Here is a 16708-nt window from a genome sequence, read left to right as displayed (position 1 = left end):
TGCAGTATAATGTAGCATACAGTCATGATAAAAAGTTTTGATCATGACACAAATATACGTTTTCACAAAGTTTGCTGCCTCAGATTTTATGATGGCAATTTGCATATACTCCAGGATGTCATGAATGGTGATCAGATGAATTGCAATTAACTGCAAAGACCCTTCTATTAAGTTAGAATAACAGACTGGAAGCTGTAAAAGGAGACTGGTGCTTGACATCATTGCTCTACCTCTGTTAACCATGGTTACCTGCAGTTAAAACCCATGCAGTCACCATTTCTTTGAACAAAAAGGTCTTCACCGGCAAGGTTATTGCTGCTAGAAACAATGCCCCTCAATCAACCATTTATTGGATAATTAAAAACTTCAAGGAGAGAGGTTCAATAGTTGTGAAGAAGGCTTCAGGGTGCCCAAGAACATTTAAAGATGGAGCCGTTTTTACCAGAGTGGCTCCTGGCGTGGTTATCACCACCCCACGTAATGAGGCGTGCTTGCATTGGAGACAGTCGCATGTCTAATTTCTGACAATAAAAAAGGGAAAAGTCGACACACAGTGTCGAAATTAGGGCGCTGAATAAATTATAATGCAGAAAAAAAAATTTTTTTTTGTATAAATAATTAATTAAAAATGAATAATACACAATGATAATTTTATCTAAGAGCTGCAGCCTTCTCAGTGCACAAGTGTTAGTACACTACAACTGATTGCCTGCAGGAAACCTAGAGCAACCTGCTGGAGATCAGAAGACAAAAATGGACAAAAGAAAAAGGATAGAAAGCTGCGCTAATGTGTTATCTGGTACCATGGAAGAATGCACTTACAAAAAAGGGGTGTGTTATGAAATATATTTACTGAAAATATTAAATAATAAATAAACATTTATTTTTAGAAAAAAATGATAATATACAAATGCTAATCAAGGTGGCCACCTAAAAACATATATCAATATACGTCAATACATATAACAATTAATTGATGATCATGGACAGTATTAAAGTATTTGAAGACATTAAGGCAGGTCCTGTCTTTCTAGTAAAAAAACCACTTTGAATGGAGTGGTATATAACAGTCACAGTTTGTTATAGAAGACGCTGTAACTGCGTCTCTCACCTGCGCCTCCAGGCGCTGCTGGCTATGTCTGAGTGTCCCTCCAATGCAGCCGGGGAGGGGAGCTGGCCAGATTGTTGTTGTTGCTGGCAGCCGCTCTTACCCTCCGGAACCGTGACGCTTAAGATGTAAGAAGCGGTGGCGTCTCTCTCACAGACGCTGGGTTCTCTGGTGCAAAGCTGGAGTTCTCAGGGTGCCGGATGGAAATGCAGCAAGGTGGCGGGTGGATGGTGCCGGTGCAGGTGCCGTGATGAATCTGCTGTTTTAATGGTCGAGCAATATGCAGAGAGTATTCCACAGGCTGTAAGCACCGGTTGGCTGGACAATCCCTCTAACGCGTTTCGCCCCTATTGTGGGGGCTTTTTCAAAGAGTGTCTGATTTGTATCTTTCCTTGCTTAATATACCCAGCCATTAATTGGTTCTCCCTCTTGATTGGTCTAGAGAGGGTAAGACAGGTGCTATTAATTTCAACAGTCTCCTGATTTTATACGTATTTTGAAGTTGTATCAACACATCTTAAAAAGTCACTGACAACAGAATGGCATCAAATCAGTGGTATTTGTATCATGAAACTAATAAATAAATGAATAAATGAAAATAAATAATAAATAAAGGAATAAAAGAGGATTTTATATTTATATATATATATACACATAAAAAAATATACACAACACACCTATAGATACATACATATATTCTCAGTGTTCAGATAAAGAGACTTCCAGGTTTAGAGATACTTAAAATAACCCTCTGTTTATTTATACGTAATTCTTCCTATTCCAGTAAACGTTGGCAGTAACAGATTGGTAATACACAAACATTGTTGGTAGTAAAAAATTAGTAATAAAAAACATCATCATATATTACGGACTCCCATGGATTTGAACTAACAACCTCCAGTCCTCCATCGACCGCTCTAACTAGTAGAGCCACTCGGCTCCATGTGGAACCTTCAGAAGTTTCCTGCTATAGATATTTGATGACATCGGATATATATTACAAAATATCAATCTTATATTGCGTCCTTCTTCAGGATCCGAACTAACAACCTCTAATATAATGACACATGTTTACTCTACTCCTTTTTCTTTTGTCCATAATTTCTGACAATGGCCGCATTTTATTGGAACATCATAGATCCTTGCATCTCTTACATATTTGTCTTTGTTATTTGTCTTTGTCCAGTATGCATTCGGACAATGTTGGACCAGTTTGGACAATACCTATGTGAAGTGGCTTGATTGGGTCCAGACTAGGTTCACGACCACTAAGACCCCCAATCCAGACCCCATGGGGGTCCAAAAAGAGGTAGGGCACTACCCAAAGTGGATCAGAGAAGCAAGATATGGCAAAGTTGCATAACATAGAGGGTGTAGGACATGGGGTTTAAGATAAAAAATGTGATCATATACAGGAGCTGACCACATAGAGGTTTATGTTGGGCACACCATGGACATGGGCCTGGTATGCATTTGGACACTGTTGGACCGATTTGGATGAAACCAATGCGAGGTGGCTTGATTGGGTTAGTCACTAGAGGGGGGGGGGGGGCTGCAGGAAGGGTGTTAGGGTTAAGCTGCAACAGGGGGGCTTTCTGAGCGCTGGTCATCCCTTTGAATAACTTCTGTAGTGCCTAAGTGTTCTACCTAACATAGTTTATCTAAAAACCTCACCATTGTTGAGCTTTAGAACAGCTATTCATTTAAGTAGGAACAGCTAATTCTGTAGCGTGTACGCTAGAAATGAAGGTTACCAAGATGGATAAAACTCTCAGAAAACCATGGACTGTGGGGAGGGATAGGGGTGATCTTTGGGAAGAAATAGTAAGACAAATTAATTAAGACTTATTTTAGAACCTCAAACAGTGCAGACCTCCTGTTCTGTACTGCATAGTCCATTTATTTGACAAAGTCAATGCTCAAATTCATGTCATTCAAATTGTCCCATGGAAAATGAATCTGCATTGGATTGGGAAGCCCCCGACAAGGCAGCATTTTGCAAGATTAAACTGTCACTTCTAAGCCAACATAAATACATTGTAGGCATACTCTGTAACCAGGGGCAGATTGGCCCACCTGGAAACCGGGCCATTTCCCGGTGGGCCGGTCCAGATACCCACCTGTCTGGACCGCCAGGAGCAGGATGTCACCCCAGCCCGGTGTTCATCTTTGTCGTTGCTGTGCACTGTGCTGTCTCCAGCACAGTGGTAGCGGCGGCGCTGGCAGGCTGGGTGCTGGAGACTGCACTAACCGGAGTCCCTGTGCAGCGCAGAAGGTGCATCCTCCTGGCCAGCCTGCAGCCTGCTCTTCACCGCTGGGGCAGTGGTGATGGCTGCTGCCTGGGACAAGGAGCTCCTGCGGCCGTGAGGTGGTGGGACTCGGTGAGTGTTAGCTGACAAACCCTCCCCCCCCCCCTCCGGCAGCAGCACAAAACACCCCCCCCCCCGCAGTAGCGCATTCACACACACCCCGGCAGCAGAGCGAGAAACAACCCCCTCAGCAACAGCGCAGACAACCCCCCTCCCCCTGGCAGTAGTGCGAGCACCCCCTGCCCCCCCCGGCTGGACGTTTATCTCTCTTTACCACCCTTGCATTTATCTCATATTAAGGCTTAATACATCTGGCCCATTATTAGAAATCCAAGTCTATGCGGATTCAACCTAACCCCTTCTGACATACATATCATGTTGACCTTTTGTTGTCAAACTTTTGACTTTCTACCTAGGCACAGTAGACTATTCAATCCAAACTCTTTGTGGGGGAGGGCGGTGTTATATTCAGGAAAGTCCAATTCTGCTATAGAGCTAAAAATGCTTAAAAAAAAGCAAAAATGCTTAAAAAAGCAGGGGAAGTTGCTTGGCTGCAAAACCTGCACATCACTATTGTGTAATGCTCATTGGGAGGGGGTAATATGCGGGAAGCAATCACTAAAGGTAATATGCACGATGGCTAAGGGTCAGGGCCGGATTAAGCCTCCGGGAGGGAAGGGGGGTCACTTTAGACAGTACTGCACAGGAGAATATTACACTGTCAAAACACAGAGTTATGGCCGTATAACTGTAGGGGGAGTAACATAAACATAAATATATATATATATATATATATATATATATATACACTATTTATTATCAGTTAATTTAGTGTGTGCAGAGCCCCTACAATGTCTGTTTAAACAATGTGGTCACAAGCCATAGGGCACCCCAAAACTATATATATTTATATATATATATATATAAAATACCACATGAAAAGCCTTGGTTTGTCCCTCTGTACCTTACTCTGTAGGAGCCCTGACAGGCTTAGAGCTGCCTCTAATTAAAAACCCTCCCATGATGAGGCCGCTGCTGTCCTCCATGGGCATGAGAAGCATATGATGAACTCCACAAAGCAGAGCTCAGCACAAGCCTCTCAGCCTCTGACCTGTTGTGCAAAGTCTCATGGGACTTAGTCAACTCCCAGTAGTGCACTGCACACTTGTGCAGTCAGTGTGCCTTGGCTCCCGATGCTCAGCACCATTAATCATTGTCAGATTAGCAGATAGGCGAAGCTGCAGAACTACCCCATTCCTATGCACAAATTATTGATTACATTAGTTGGGCAGTGTGTATTAAGTCCATGGTGCATTAAGTTGTATTAGATCCATAAATGGCGGGAAAATGTACAGTGTGAAGCATTGTAAAGAGTGGAGAAGTGAGTCAGTGGAGAAGTTGCCCATGGCAACCAATCGGCTGCTACATAAAATTTTATAGAATGCACTTGAGAAATGTTAACTCAAAGCGGATTGGTTGCCATGCGCAACTTCTCCAATGGCTCACTTATCCACTTTTTTCACTGCTTTATACACCCCCCCACCCCTTTTGGATTATTCACATTCCACTCTTTCTATTGCTTCATATATTTCCAATGCTGAATCTTGTCATAATCTGCCTCCTTTATGCTATATAGCTGCTGTGTAATGTCACTTTGCTCAGTGCATGTCACCCCTACTATGTTGTAATATCTTGTGTAAAACACAATACATGAGCAAGCTCTGAAAACTATCAGTGCTTGCTCTGGTCAGACTAAATGGGCAATGTGGTTCTTAGCTGCTGTCAAAATTGATCTTTCTAAAAAACAATCAGTCACCCCCATCATGCTGCGTACAGTAATTAATACTGCCGCAGCATCATTAATAATGATATGATGGCCGTCCATCCCCATAGTTGCGACTACCTATAATGCAAAGGGGGACTTGGGACAATTGGGAGCAAACTTGTTAAGCAACCTGTCCAAAATCACATTTGCAGCAGCTCATAGTACATGCAGTCAATGTCTGCTGTGTGGAAAGTCACAGAGTATTTTTAATTTCATTTCTATTCAAATTAAATTATGGTACAGTATGGGTCAGATTCTAGAAAAATATTTATATATTTAGCATGAAAGAAAATTGGATTACTGACACCTGTTCAGAGTGTGGTTTGGGGGATCCACCCACACAAAGGTGGTACTTGGACTTTGCTAAGGACTTTGATACAGTGCTTCATAAGTGGTTAATCCACAAAATGGTGGAGTTGGGTGTAGGAAATAACATCTGTACTTGGGACAGAAATTGGCTAAGGAAAAGGGAGAGTTGCGGCTAATGGATCATTTTAAGTGGTGAACCTCAGGGTTCGGTGCTGGGGCCACTTTTCTTCAACATATTTATTAATGATCTTGAGGATGGTCTATTAAGCAAACAATCAATTTTCACAGATGACACTAAATTGTTCAGGGTTATTCATTCAGAATAATGACACTTTACAGAGGGTATTAAACAAACTTGGGAATTGGGTAGATAAATGGAGATTTTCTTCCCAAAATTATAGGGTGAATAGGGTAGAGCTAGTTAAATGGCTAATGGAGCAGGGGCCATTTATTCAGTGCATGCCTTCTCTTGGGGCCTGATTCAGAATAAATCGCTGGGTTGCGTATATTCAGAGCCCAGCAATAACGTAAAATCCACCTCACCCAGGGTGAAATCCTGCCCATGTGCATGGCTGCAATTTTATTTGCAGCGATGCATGTAGGGAGAAACCATTCACCATTGAACGACTTTACCCCTGTGTGCAGCACCGAGTAAGCCGGGACTACTCAGCACAGCAATGGCTGTAGGTGGGAATGAGGGCGCTGATGACTCCGATTGGCTGGGGAATGACTGCATTTCTGGTGGCCTCCCAGAAAATGGCAGTGGCACTCCCCAAAACATCCACCTGCTGTCGATTAGACAGCAAATGGCCAGCGATTGCAGGCGTTCGGCAGTGACGGTAACACATATATTGCTGTCGCAGACCAGCAATGTATACGTTACACCCATAACATAATTTACATTGTTGGGCAGTGGAGGTGGTAATGTATACAGAGAAAAAAAAAAGCAAAGGCAAGTAGAGCAAGCCTTACCAATAAACACAATACCAAGTGATTGGAAAAAATTGTATTAAACCTTTACTAGCATGGATATATACCTGGGTTTTACAATATTAAAGTGCAATGCATAAACATTAGAAAGAAAAAAATAAATGTTAAAAAAGTATGATAAAAATTGATAGTTCCAAGCCACTGTGGATGATTGGTTGGTTGTGGGTTGGACTGTGTAGGTTACCATTTATGATAATCTGGGTAAGTGCACATTACCAAATTATGTATCCAATTATTTCTCACAATGGTGGGTAGATGATGTGCTCACGATTGGAGCGGCGTTGTTAGTTGCCACTGGAGGTGAAATAGGCTTCTGCTCACTAGATGGTGGATCCTCTTATTGGGGTGATCAGCTGTGGAATACGTCACCAGAGGGGTCCTTGGAACGGTGTCGGCCAATATAAAACATATAAACATAAACATAGCAATGTGCTGGTATTGAAGATAGGGCTTCCGCACACAAAGAGAGAACCACTGGCACAGGTGACAAATGAGATGTTGAAGTCACCTGGGGGTCTTGTGCTCGGTGTCCACCGATGAGGGAATACAAATGTTAGTGGTGTAACCACAGTGAATGTCCACAACAATTAGGGATCCACACTCGAAATCCTTGGGCTGGAAACTGGCAACTAACGCGTTTCACTGCAGCTTTATCAAAGGTGTTCAGACTGTGTACCTGGGTCAGGTATATATACCTTACTTAATGAGGAAATCACTGACACATGTGTAATCCAATCACTGGTATAATATTATATAATACAATGTAAAACACATTCTAATAAGGAGGCAGACATAAATTATATAGAGACAATACGTTCATAAACGGAACAAAAGTAAAATCTAAGAAATTATGTATATGCAATGCTCTTATATTAAATATATGAGTCCGATCACGTGATCGGAACTAATTCCTAGTATGTGAGTGTATTCTCATGTTATCTAGAATATCATTATAATGTTGTAGGTAGACTAGTTTTGCAGCTGAAATAAAGCTGTTCACTTCTTAAAAAATATTTGAAAAGGAGGTTAATTATGGGATGGAATGTATGGAACGCAAATGCATTCCAAATGGATACAGTGCTAGCCATACGTTACCGCCTCATATACTATTAATAAACATTGGTGGCCAGGGTGTGGTATAGGGTTCCGACAGTCGGGATCCCGACAGTCATTATCACGACATCGGGATCCCGACTGGCCGGACCCAGACAGCATGGTGAGCGCAACAAAGCCCCTTGTGGGCTCGCTGTGGGCACGGTGGCTCGCTACGCTCGCCACCTATTCTATTCTCCCTCTATGGGAGTCGTGAAGCCTCACTAGGGAGAATAATCAATATACATTGGTGGGCAGGGGGGCCAATAATATATACATTGCTGGTATGTACAAGCAATGTATACATTACTGGCTAATATTAATACGAATAAACATTTGGTGGGCAAGGGGACCAGTAATATATACATTGCTGGCATGTGCCAGCAATGTATATACTACTGGCTAATATTAATATGAATAAACATTGGTGGCCTGTTTGTGTTTGCTGCGGCAGGGTAGCTGGAGCCGCCGCAGCAGGGGAGATGGGGCTGCTGCCGGTGGTCGGCTTTTCCTCCCTGCTCCAGGAATATACAGAGCAGGGGGAGGGAGAAGGGGAGCAGGGGTTCCGGGCGAATGGGGGTGCCTGGAGCTGCTGTGAACGGCAGACTGCAGGTGGCTTCTCCTCTATGCTATGGAGCAGGGAGAAGGAGAGTAGGAGGTGCGGTGGACGGGGGGTGGGTGTTGGCTTTTCCTCCCTGCTCCTTGTGGCATAAGTATACGGAGTAGCCGGAGGTAGCAACACTGCAGGGGGAGGGAGAAGGGCATATACACACACACACACAGCAATGATGGCTGAATAAACCAGCCATCATCGCTGGCATGCTGGTAAAACCCACTAGACTGGAGACTTTGCTAGCTATGATGCAGGAGCGCGCATCATCGTTACATACCTCCCAACTGTCACGATTTTAGAGGGACAGTCCCGATTTTCGGGTCCTGTCCCTCTGTCCCACCCGCGGCAGGCATTGTCCCGCTGCGGGGGGTGGCAGTTGGGAGACCCCCCCAATCTAGTAGAATAGACGCTGTGCGCATGCGCGCAGCGTCTATTCTCGTATGAAAATGAGGTCGCGGCTAATTAGCATAAGCCGCACCCTCATTTGCATACGCCCCACACCCTTTTTCGGGTGAAGCCGCGCGAGTGTCCCTATTTTCTCCGGACAGAAGTTGGGAGGTATGTCGTTAGTCTGCCATCAGTGGCCTATACACTCGGTGGCCCATACACACTGGGCAATTTTCAGCTGAAAATCGCTCAAAACGGCCAACATTTTAAGCTGAACATCGACTAGTGCGAATGAGCCTTTCGATGTAGTTCTCACTGTCAAGAAGCAGCAGCTAAGGCAAACCGGATACTAGCTTGCATAAAAAAAGCTAAAGAGCCATGTCGACCTTGACCCATGTCGACCTTGACCCATGTCGACCTTGACCCATGTCGACCTTGACCCATGTCGACCCTGACCCATGTCGACCTTGACCCATGTCGACCTTGACCCATGTCGACCTTGCTACATGTTGACCTAGTGGTGTCAACCCGATTCTTGTCGATCCAATTGTTGTAGACCTAATGACCGTATCCCTCATTATCATCCGGGCTCAAAACAGAGAACTGTCAGTTGCTCTGTTCACTATGAGGTCTATGCACAGGACAGTTGGGCTTCCCCTTAGGTTAGTGGAGAGGAAATGTTGGGGATGCTGTCTGCAGGTTGACAAAAAAGGTTGACAGGCCATAGGTAGATGCATTAAAAAGGTCGACATGAAAAAAACTTGTATGCTTGTATTGCACATATTAAATCTTTGGATAATGGATTCTGCATGCTCAGTACTGATTGTAATGGTTCTATTGGTGGTTGTATGGGATCTAGCTAGGCTTTAAGAGAGGGATTCAGTATGAAATCCCGGCGGTCGGAATCCCGACCGCCGAAATCCCGACAAGGGAGGGACGTGGATCGCCCCCCCTTGCGGGCTCACTGCGCTCGCCACGCAGCGGGCCCGGTGCCTCGCTACGCTCGGCACGCTAATTTATTCTCCCTCCAGGGGTGTCGTGGAAACCCACGGAGGGAGAAATTGTCGGGATTTCGGCCGTCGGGATTCTGAACGCCGGGATCCCGACCGCCGGGATTTTAACTGCATCCCTAAGAGAGACCGTATACCTGTAATTCCTCGGGCTCTCCTTTCCACTACAATGCATTACAGAAAGTGCAGACATCTTTCATTGGTTCAATATCTGACCACTTGGCATAATCAATGAGTGGGTTGTAATTAAATCCTCTATCCCTGTATACTACACCAAAGGAATAGATCAAGTTAAAAAGACTTCCCCTATTTTTCAATCAAACAGCCACCTTGAAAACAATAGGGACGTTACAAATATTTTCAAAAGAGTTTTAAATGGTATACATTCATTAGGTCAACCCTATCACGTTTGACATGCATTGGGTCAACCACCGAAGGCCAACACCTTAAATAGGTTGACATGGGTAAGGTCGACAGGGTTTGAAGGTCGACATAAGCATTAGGTTGAAAAAGGGAAGGTCAAAAAGTCGACATGATCTTTTCACATTTTTTTCAACCGTCATGTGCTGACAGGCAATATTTCATGCCCTACCATCCATTATGGCATGATGGGAGAATAAAATAGTGTGATCGGGACAATTTTTTAAAAAAACTCAAGTCGACCTTTTGACTGTCAACCTTCTCATTATCGACCTAATGCTTGTTGACAATGGGAAGATGGACAGTCTTTAAGCCCTTTTGACCTTACCCATGTCGATCAATTTCAGGTGCCCACCTAAGGTTTGTCGACCCAATGACCCATTGCTATTAAAATAATAATGAAAGTTATGAAATACACATTACAGTAAAAGGAATACATTTGAAGAGTGATGTTCAAGATATATAATGTGTGTGTATGTATGTATATATTTATATATATATATATATATATATATATATATATATATATGTGTGTATGTATATATTTTATATTCAGTTATGTATATTTTCAGGTTATAAGGCTTTACTTTGCTACGAAGGTTTTGAAGATGATTCAACACATAATTACTGGTGTAACCTTGGAACTGTGGACATTCATCCTATAGGGTGGTGTGCTGTGAACCGCAAGATCCTGGTACCTCCTCAGAGTAAGAATACAATAAATATTAACATATCATATCAACATTAAGTTAATCAATATCTGGGATGTTTAAAATCAAGCAGAAAGTAATTTCGGTTAACTATAAAAGAGAAAGCCTTTACCATGTAAACCATGGATGGGGAACCTTCGGTCTTCCAGCTGTTGTTAAACTACACATCCTAACATGCCCTGGTACAGTTTTGATATTTGGCCATGCTAAAACTGTTGCAGGGAATTCTGGATGTGTGCTTTAACAACATCTGTAGGGCCGAAGGTTCCACATCCCTGATGTAAACCATACCTCCCAACTATCCTGATTACAGTGGGACAGTCCTGCTAATTGGAGATTGTCCTACTATCCCTCCCACCGGGTTGCAATGTCCCACAGGTGAGGGCATTTGGTAAACATGAGCTCATATGAAACTTTGTTTACCTATATCGCATTCTTCAAATGGTTCTGGACCAGCTACACTGAGCCTTTCACCAGGAGGTCACAGCCAATAGTCTTAAAAATCTATGCGAGGAAAACTTGCAAACAACACTCTTGGTCAGAGTCCTTTATTTATAATTTATTGCTGTTTATTTCTGACCACATGGTTATCTATACTATATTACCCACGGAATTGGATCTATAGTGTTCCTGTATAGCAGTGTACCCTTAAAACAACAAAGGTACTGTCATTACTTCATGTGAAAAAGGGTCTAGTATATCCTCCAAATTACAGAGGCACCGCTACCATTAATTCGGATGAAAGTTATAGGTATTTTACTGGGAAAATTACCCTTTTATACGTTCATGGACAAAATGTTTTTGATACATACATATCTTGAACAGCAGCTGTGACTGCACCCACCCTTCTTGGTATTTTTTAAAATGTGGCTGGTGGGAAAGGGGATGACACTGCTCACCCCCCTCCCCGCAGTGGCCCTTTGGTGCATTTAGATACATGTCTTGTGAAATGAGAACAGAGTTCCAAAAACAGTAATGTTGCATTATTTTTTGTAGCTATCCATACAAAATATACCAATTGGAAAGAGTTCCTAATGAAACAACTGGTTGGATCAAAGACTATTCCAGCAGATTTCCATGTTAAGGTAAGTCATACAAGTAGTAGTAGTTCTCTTATTTATAAGGCGCCACAAAGTGTCCGCAGCGCCGTACATAGCAAACAAAAAACTAATTACAAGGTAACGTACAGGGTGTGTTGATAAAATACAGCATAAATAGGGTATAGCTGGTAGAATTAAAATCAGCATCAGTTCTGAAGTAGGTGTCGAAATTGTCGAGGAGACTGAAGATGAAGTAGAGGAAGGGAAGAACAGGGCAGGAGCACTGGTGAGGTGAAGAGGTAGGGTGAGTACATGAGGAAGGAGGGCCATACTCATAAGAGTTAACAGACTAAAAGGAGGTGGGTGGACGAACGAATAAAAAATAGGATAAGTAGGAACGGATGGAGGGGTAGGGTAGGCAGGATAGGAGGAGCAAAAGAGGTTATGAGGAGGAGTGATAGGCCAGTCGGAAGAAGTGGGTTTTGAGGGAGCGCTTGAAGGAGGTAAGGGAATCAGAAAGCCTGATGGGTGGCGGGAGGTTGTTCCAATGCAGGGGGGCAGCGCGAGAGAAGTCTTGGACATGGGAGTGGGAGGAGGTGATTAGGTGAGAGGTCAGTCAGCGGTCGATGGCAGAGCGAAGAGGACGGGAGGGAGTGTGGATAGAGATCAGTGAAGAGAGGTAAGGAGCGGTGGAGGAGGAGAGAGCCTTGTAGATGGTGGTGAGGAGTTTAAAGAGAACCCGGAAAGAAATGGGGAGCCAGTGAAGAGATAGACAGAGGGGGGAGGCGGAGGTAGAGCGGCGGGAGAGGAAGATGAGCCTAGCAGCAGAATTAAGAATGGATTGGAGAGGTGCGAGGCGGGCGAGAGTTATCCCAGAGAGAAGGATGTTGCAGTAGTCAAGGCGGGAGATGACAAGAAAGTGAATGAGCATTTTGGTCGCGTCAGTGGAGAAGAATGGTCTGATGCGCGAGATGTTGCGGAGGTGAAAGCGGCAAGACTGTGAGAGAGCACAAATGTGGGGGGTGAAAGAGAGGGAGGAGTCAATGATGACACCAAGGCAGCGCGTTTGGTCGGTGGAGGTGATCTCGGTTTCACCAATGCTGATGGAGATAGTTGGCGAAGAGGGGATGTTCATGGGATGGAAGATTAGAAGTTCAGTTTTAGCCATGTTTAGTTTCAGGAAGCGTTGGGTCATCCAGGCTGAGATGGACATGAGGCATTCGGAGACCTTGGACAGGAGTGATGGGGATAGGTCAGTGGAGGAGAGATAGATTAGGGTATCATCAGCATAAAGGCATCAGCATAAAGGTGGTAATGGAAGCCATAGCAGCTAATGAGGTTGCCAAGAGATGTGATGTAGAGGGAGAAGAGGGCCAAGGACTGACCCTTTGGGAACACCGACTGGCTGCGGGGTAGTAGGAGAGGAGGAGCTCAGAGTGGAGACCGAGAAGGAGCAATCGGAGAGGTATGAGGAAAACCAGGAGAAGACCGTTTCAGTGATGCCAAAGGAGCGGAGGGTGTTGAGCAGGAGAGGGTGGTCAACAGTGTCAAAGGTAGCCGACAGATCAAGCTGGATGAGGATAGAGAAGAATCCTTTGGATTTTGCCGATAGTAGATCGTTAGTGACTTTGGTCAGGGCAGTTTCAGTGGAATGTAAAGGGTGTAACCCGGATTGGAGGGGGTCTAGAATGGAGTTAGCAGTAAGGTGGCTTGGGAGACTATTATAGGCCAGACGTTCTAGGAGCTTGGAGGCAAAAGGGAGGAGGGAGATGGGCCTGTAGTTGGACGGAGAGTTGGGGTCCAGATTTGATTTCTTGAGAATTGGGGAGAGAAGAGCGTGTTTGAAGGAGGAGGGAAAGATCCCAGAGGATAGGGAAAGATTAAAGAGGTGAGCCAGGTGAGAGCAGACCGACTGACTGAGACGATGGATAATATTGGAGGGGATAGGATCGAGCGGGCAGGTGGAGGGAGAATCAGATTGAAGGATAGAATGAACTTCAGCGGCAGTGGTGGGGTAAAATGATGACAGGGGTGGGAAGGAGGGGAGTGGAGATGAAGGAGGGGAGGAGGGAGAGGGTGAGGTCATGGCAGCAGTGATGGCAGTCCTGAGAGAGGAGATTTTGGTTGAAAAGTAGGTAGCAAAATCAGCGGCTACGATGGACGAGGGAAGAGCTGGAGGAGGGGGGGGGAGAGCAAGGAGTTGAAGGTGGTGAAGAGCCTGTGGAGGTTGGATGATTGGGAAAGGATGAGGGACTTAAAGAAGAATTCCTTGGCCAGAGCAAGGGCAGAGCTGAATGAGGAAAGAATGAATTTGAAATGGAGATAATCCGCGAGGGTGCATGATTTCTTCCAGAAGCGCTCAGCAGTGCGAGAGCACTTATTAAGCAATCGGTGATAGGCGAGTGCCACGGTTGGGGGTTGGAGCATCAAAGGGGGTCAGAGGTGGGAGGGCAGGCAGAGTCCAATGCTGAAGATAGGGTGTCATTATAGAGGGAGGTGGCGAGGTTCGAGCATGACATGGCGGCGATTGAGGCGAGAAGAGGACACAGCGTGTCTGAGAAGGCACAAATATCAAGTGTGTTGACGTTATGCCGTGAGACAATGCACTTGGAAGGAGGGGGTGGGAGAGGGGGAAGCAGTGAGTGAGAAAGAGATGAGGTGATGGTCAGAAAGAGGAAAAGCCAAGATAGTGTAGTCAGTAAGGGAACAAGAGCGGGAGAAGACGAGATCGAGGGAATGTCCTTGGATGTAGGTGGGAGAAGTAGTCCACTAAGATAGGCCAAGAGAGGAGCAGAGAGAGAGAGAGGAGTTTGGAGGTGCCAGGATCAGTGGAGTTATCCAACTACGTAGAGAGAGCTGTGCATTGTCTGCCTTGTTCTTTATATAATAAAAGCAGCAGAAAATAATATTAGTTTTCAAAGCTTATATATGTATTATATCACATACGAATATATTCTAGAAGTGGGAAAGGGACATCCACATAATAGTACAGGCTACAGACAAGCACTAATAATAAAGCAAGGAAGTATAAATATTTAACATAAATTAGACTTTGGAACTGTCTATCATCCAGCCACAAAAAATACTTTATCAATTTATTGCACATACATTAGTTTGGAAGCCTTGTTTTTTCATTGGTGAAAGAATGGACCAGCAACAGAACCCTTAGGGTCCAATACATGCATATTATTAAGGCCCCCACCTCCCCTGAACAGCCTCATCTCACTCTATTTGTCCATCTTCAGTCTCAACCTCTCTCTATCTCTCCAGCCTCATTTCCCTCTCTGTCTCTCCAGACTCATCCCCTATGTTTCCATAGCTCCTGCGCTCCCTCCCATACAGTATGTCTCCAGCTCCTGCAACTTTCTGCCCTAGGATCAGGAGGGGTGACGATATGTCACACAGGAGCGCTGGTACCAATAACACAATGGGGGATCTTTTATTACTCTGGGTCTAGATTGCTGCCCCTCATGTTAAGAGGTTTTTGCAGACCTCTAGAGGAAACTTGTAAGGATATGGGTTGGTGAATAAATCACCTAGCTCCTTTTTAGGAGGCGCAGCTGGGCCATAGGTAGACGCAGGGCATAAAGTTGTCATGCAGAGGTGGGGGAACTCATTTCTATATGTCACCTAAAAACACCCCCTCTCCTCCCCCCATCAGGCAGAGACAGGGCCAGTGGTAGGGTTTTTGGCATCCCCCTGCGTTTCTCCACTTGTGATAAATCGGCGGCTTCCTCAGATCTGAGGAAGTTGCCGATTTACCACAGGCGGAGAAACGCGTATGTAAGCCTCAAGGAAGGAGTCTGGTCACCGCTGATACTCTATATCCCACTAGCAAAGAGCTAAGTGACGGGAGAAAATCTCTAAGTACTGTGGCCCTAATATCTTCAAACCCTGGGTGTTTGGAGTCGAGTACAAAGAGCACGGAAGGGGGACATTTATACTCCATATGAAAGACTTCCCAAATTACAAAACACCAGGAAGGAATATCCATACAAACATCTATATGGCCACAGGAGCTATTAACTCTTTGATAGAAAAAAGAAGAAAAATTGCTCTACCAGAGAGCAGTAAGGGCGCCTATAGTATGAGATGTATCTCCTAGCAGCTGCTGGGGTGCAGGGGAAGTCACTCCCTGCGGGTGGTTTTACAAAGAGTTTTGCAAACAAGAAGAAGATCGATTGAGCAGCGCTGTGTTGGCAATGAAAGAATTAGCCAATTGGCAATAAATTGATAATTTTTTATATAACATATAAAATGAAATAATACAACATACAATCACATATATAGCATAATAAAAAGATAAATAAATATAAAATCTCACTCTCGGATTGGATTGGAGTCTGGAATGGCCAATGTCCAATTAGATGTCAGTCCGAATGGAAAGTGCACTTAACCATAATTTGTTCTGCTGTATTGGGAAAACAATTCCAACGGTTCGTTGGGAAGAAGTCCACTGATCCTCTCTATTGGTGCGGATAGATGTTGATACCGCTGGAGGGGATGGTGGAAGGTGTCCAATTTATCTCCCCAAGGATTCCTCTAGTGGTTGAATGGAAGACGTCCTTTGGCTCAGGCCCGATCTGAAGCCTCCTATTGGTGGTGGAAGAGTCGTAATAGATGTTTATAAAGGAGGGTGGGCGTCTGTTCTCCAAACTTGACTGATATTGGGGGAGGGGGGGCAGGACTCTCAAACAGGTGGCTGTGATGGTAGTCTGCTCACCCGGAGGGATACACTGCCAGTATCCCCAGTCACTTTAGATGGAGACGGCCAAGTTCTTGGTGCAAATACACTAATCTCAACAGGTGGCAAGGGATGGCGTGGCTCACCTGGAGTTAAGTGTACTGGAAGGAATCCCGGGGGGAAAAGTGAAATGAAAGTTCCCAATTTAAAG

General features: G+C 44.6%; 1 protein-coding gene across 3 annotated transcripts in view; it reads left to right on the top strand.

Moving 5' to 3' along the window:
- L3MBTL2 (L3MBTL histone methyl-lysine binding protein 2) overlaps positions 1–16708 on the top strand; it is a 176564-nt gene that overhangs the window by 59768 nt on the left and 100088 nt on the right. For all 3 annotated transcript variants that reach the window (XM_083156631.1, XM_083156632.1, XM_083156630.1), the window contains exons 7-8: positions 10636–10770; positions 11770–11858. In XM_083156631.1, coding sequence (XP_083012757.1) covers positions 10636–10770; positions 11770–11858 — 224 coding nt within the window. The remainder of the gene's footprint in view (positions 1–10635; positions 10771–11769; positions 11859–16708) is intronic.

The sequence above is a fragment of the Crinia signifera genome, chromosome 8 (genome assembly GCF_055691185.1).
Source record: "Crinia signifera chromosome 8, ASM5569118v1, whole genome shotgun sequence".
NCBI classification, from domain to species: Eukaryota; Metazoa; Chordata; class Amphibia; order Anura; family Myobatrachidae; genus Crinia; species Crinia signifera.
The sequence above is the reverse complement of the archived record's forward strand: the minus strand, read 5'-3'. Positions and strand labels throughout refer to the sequence as shown.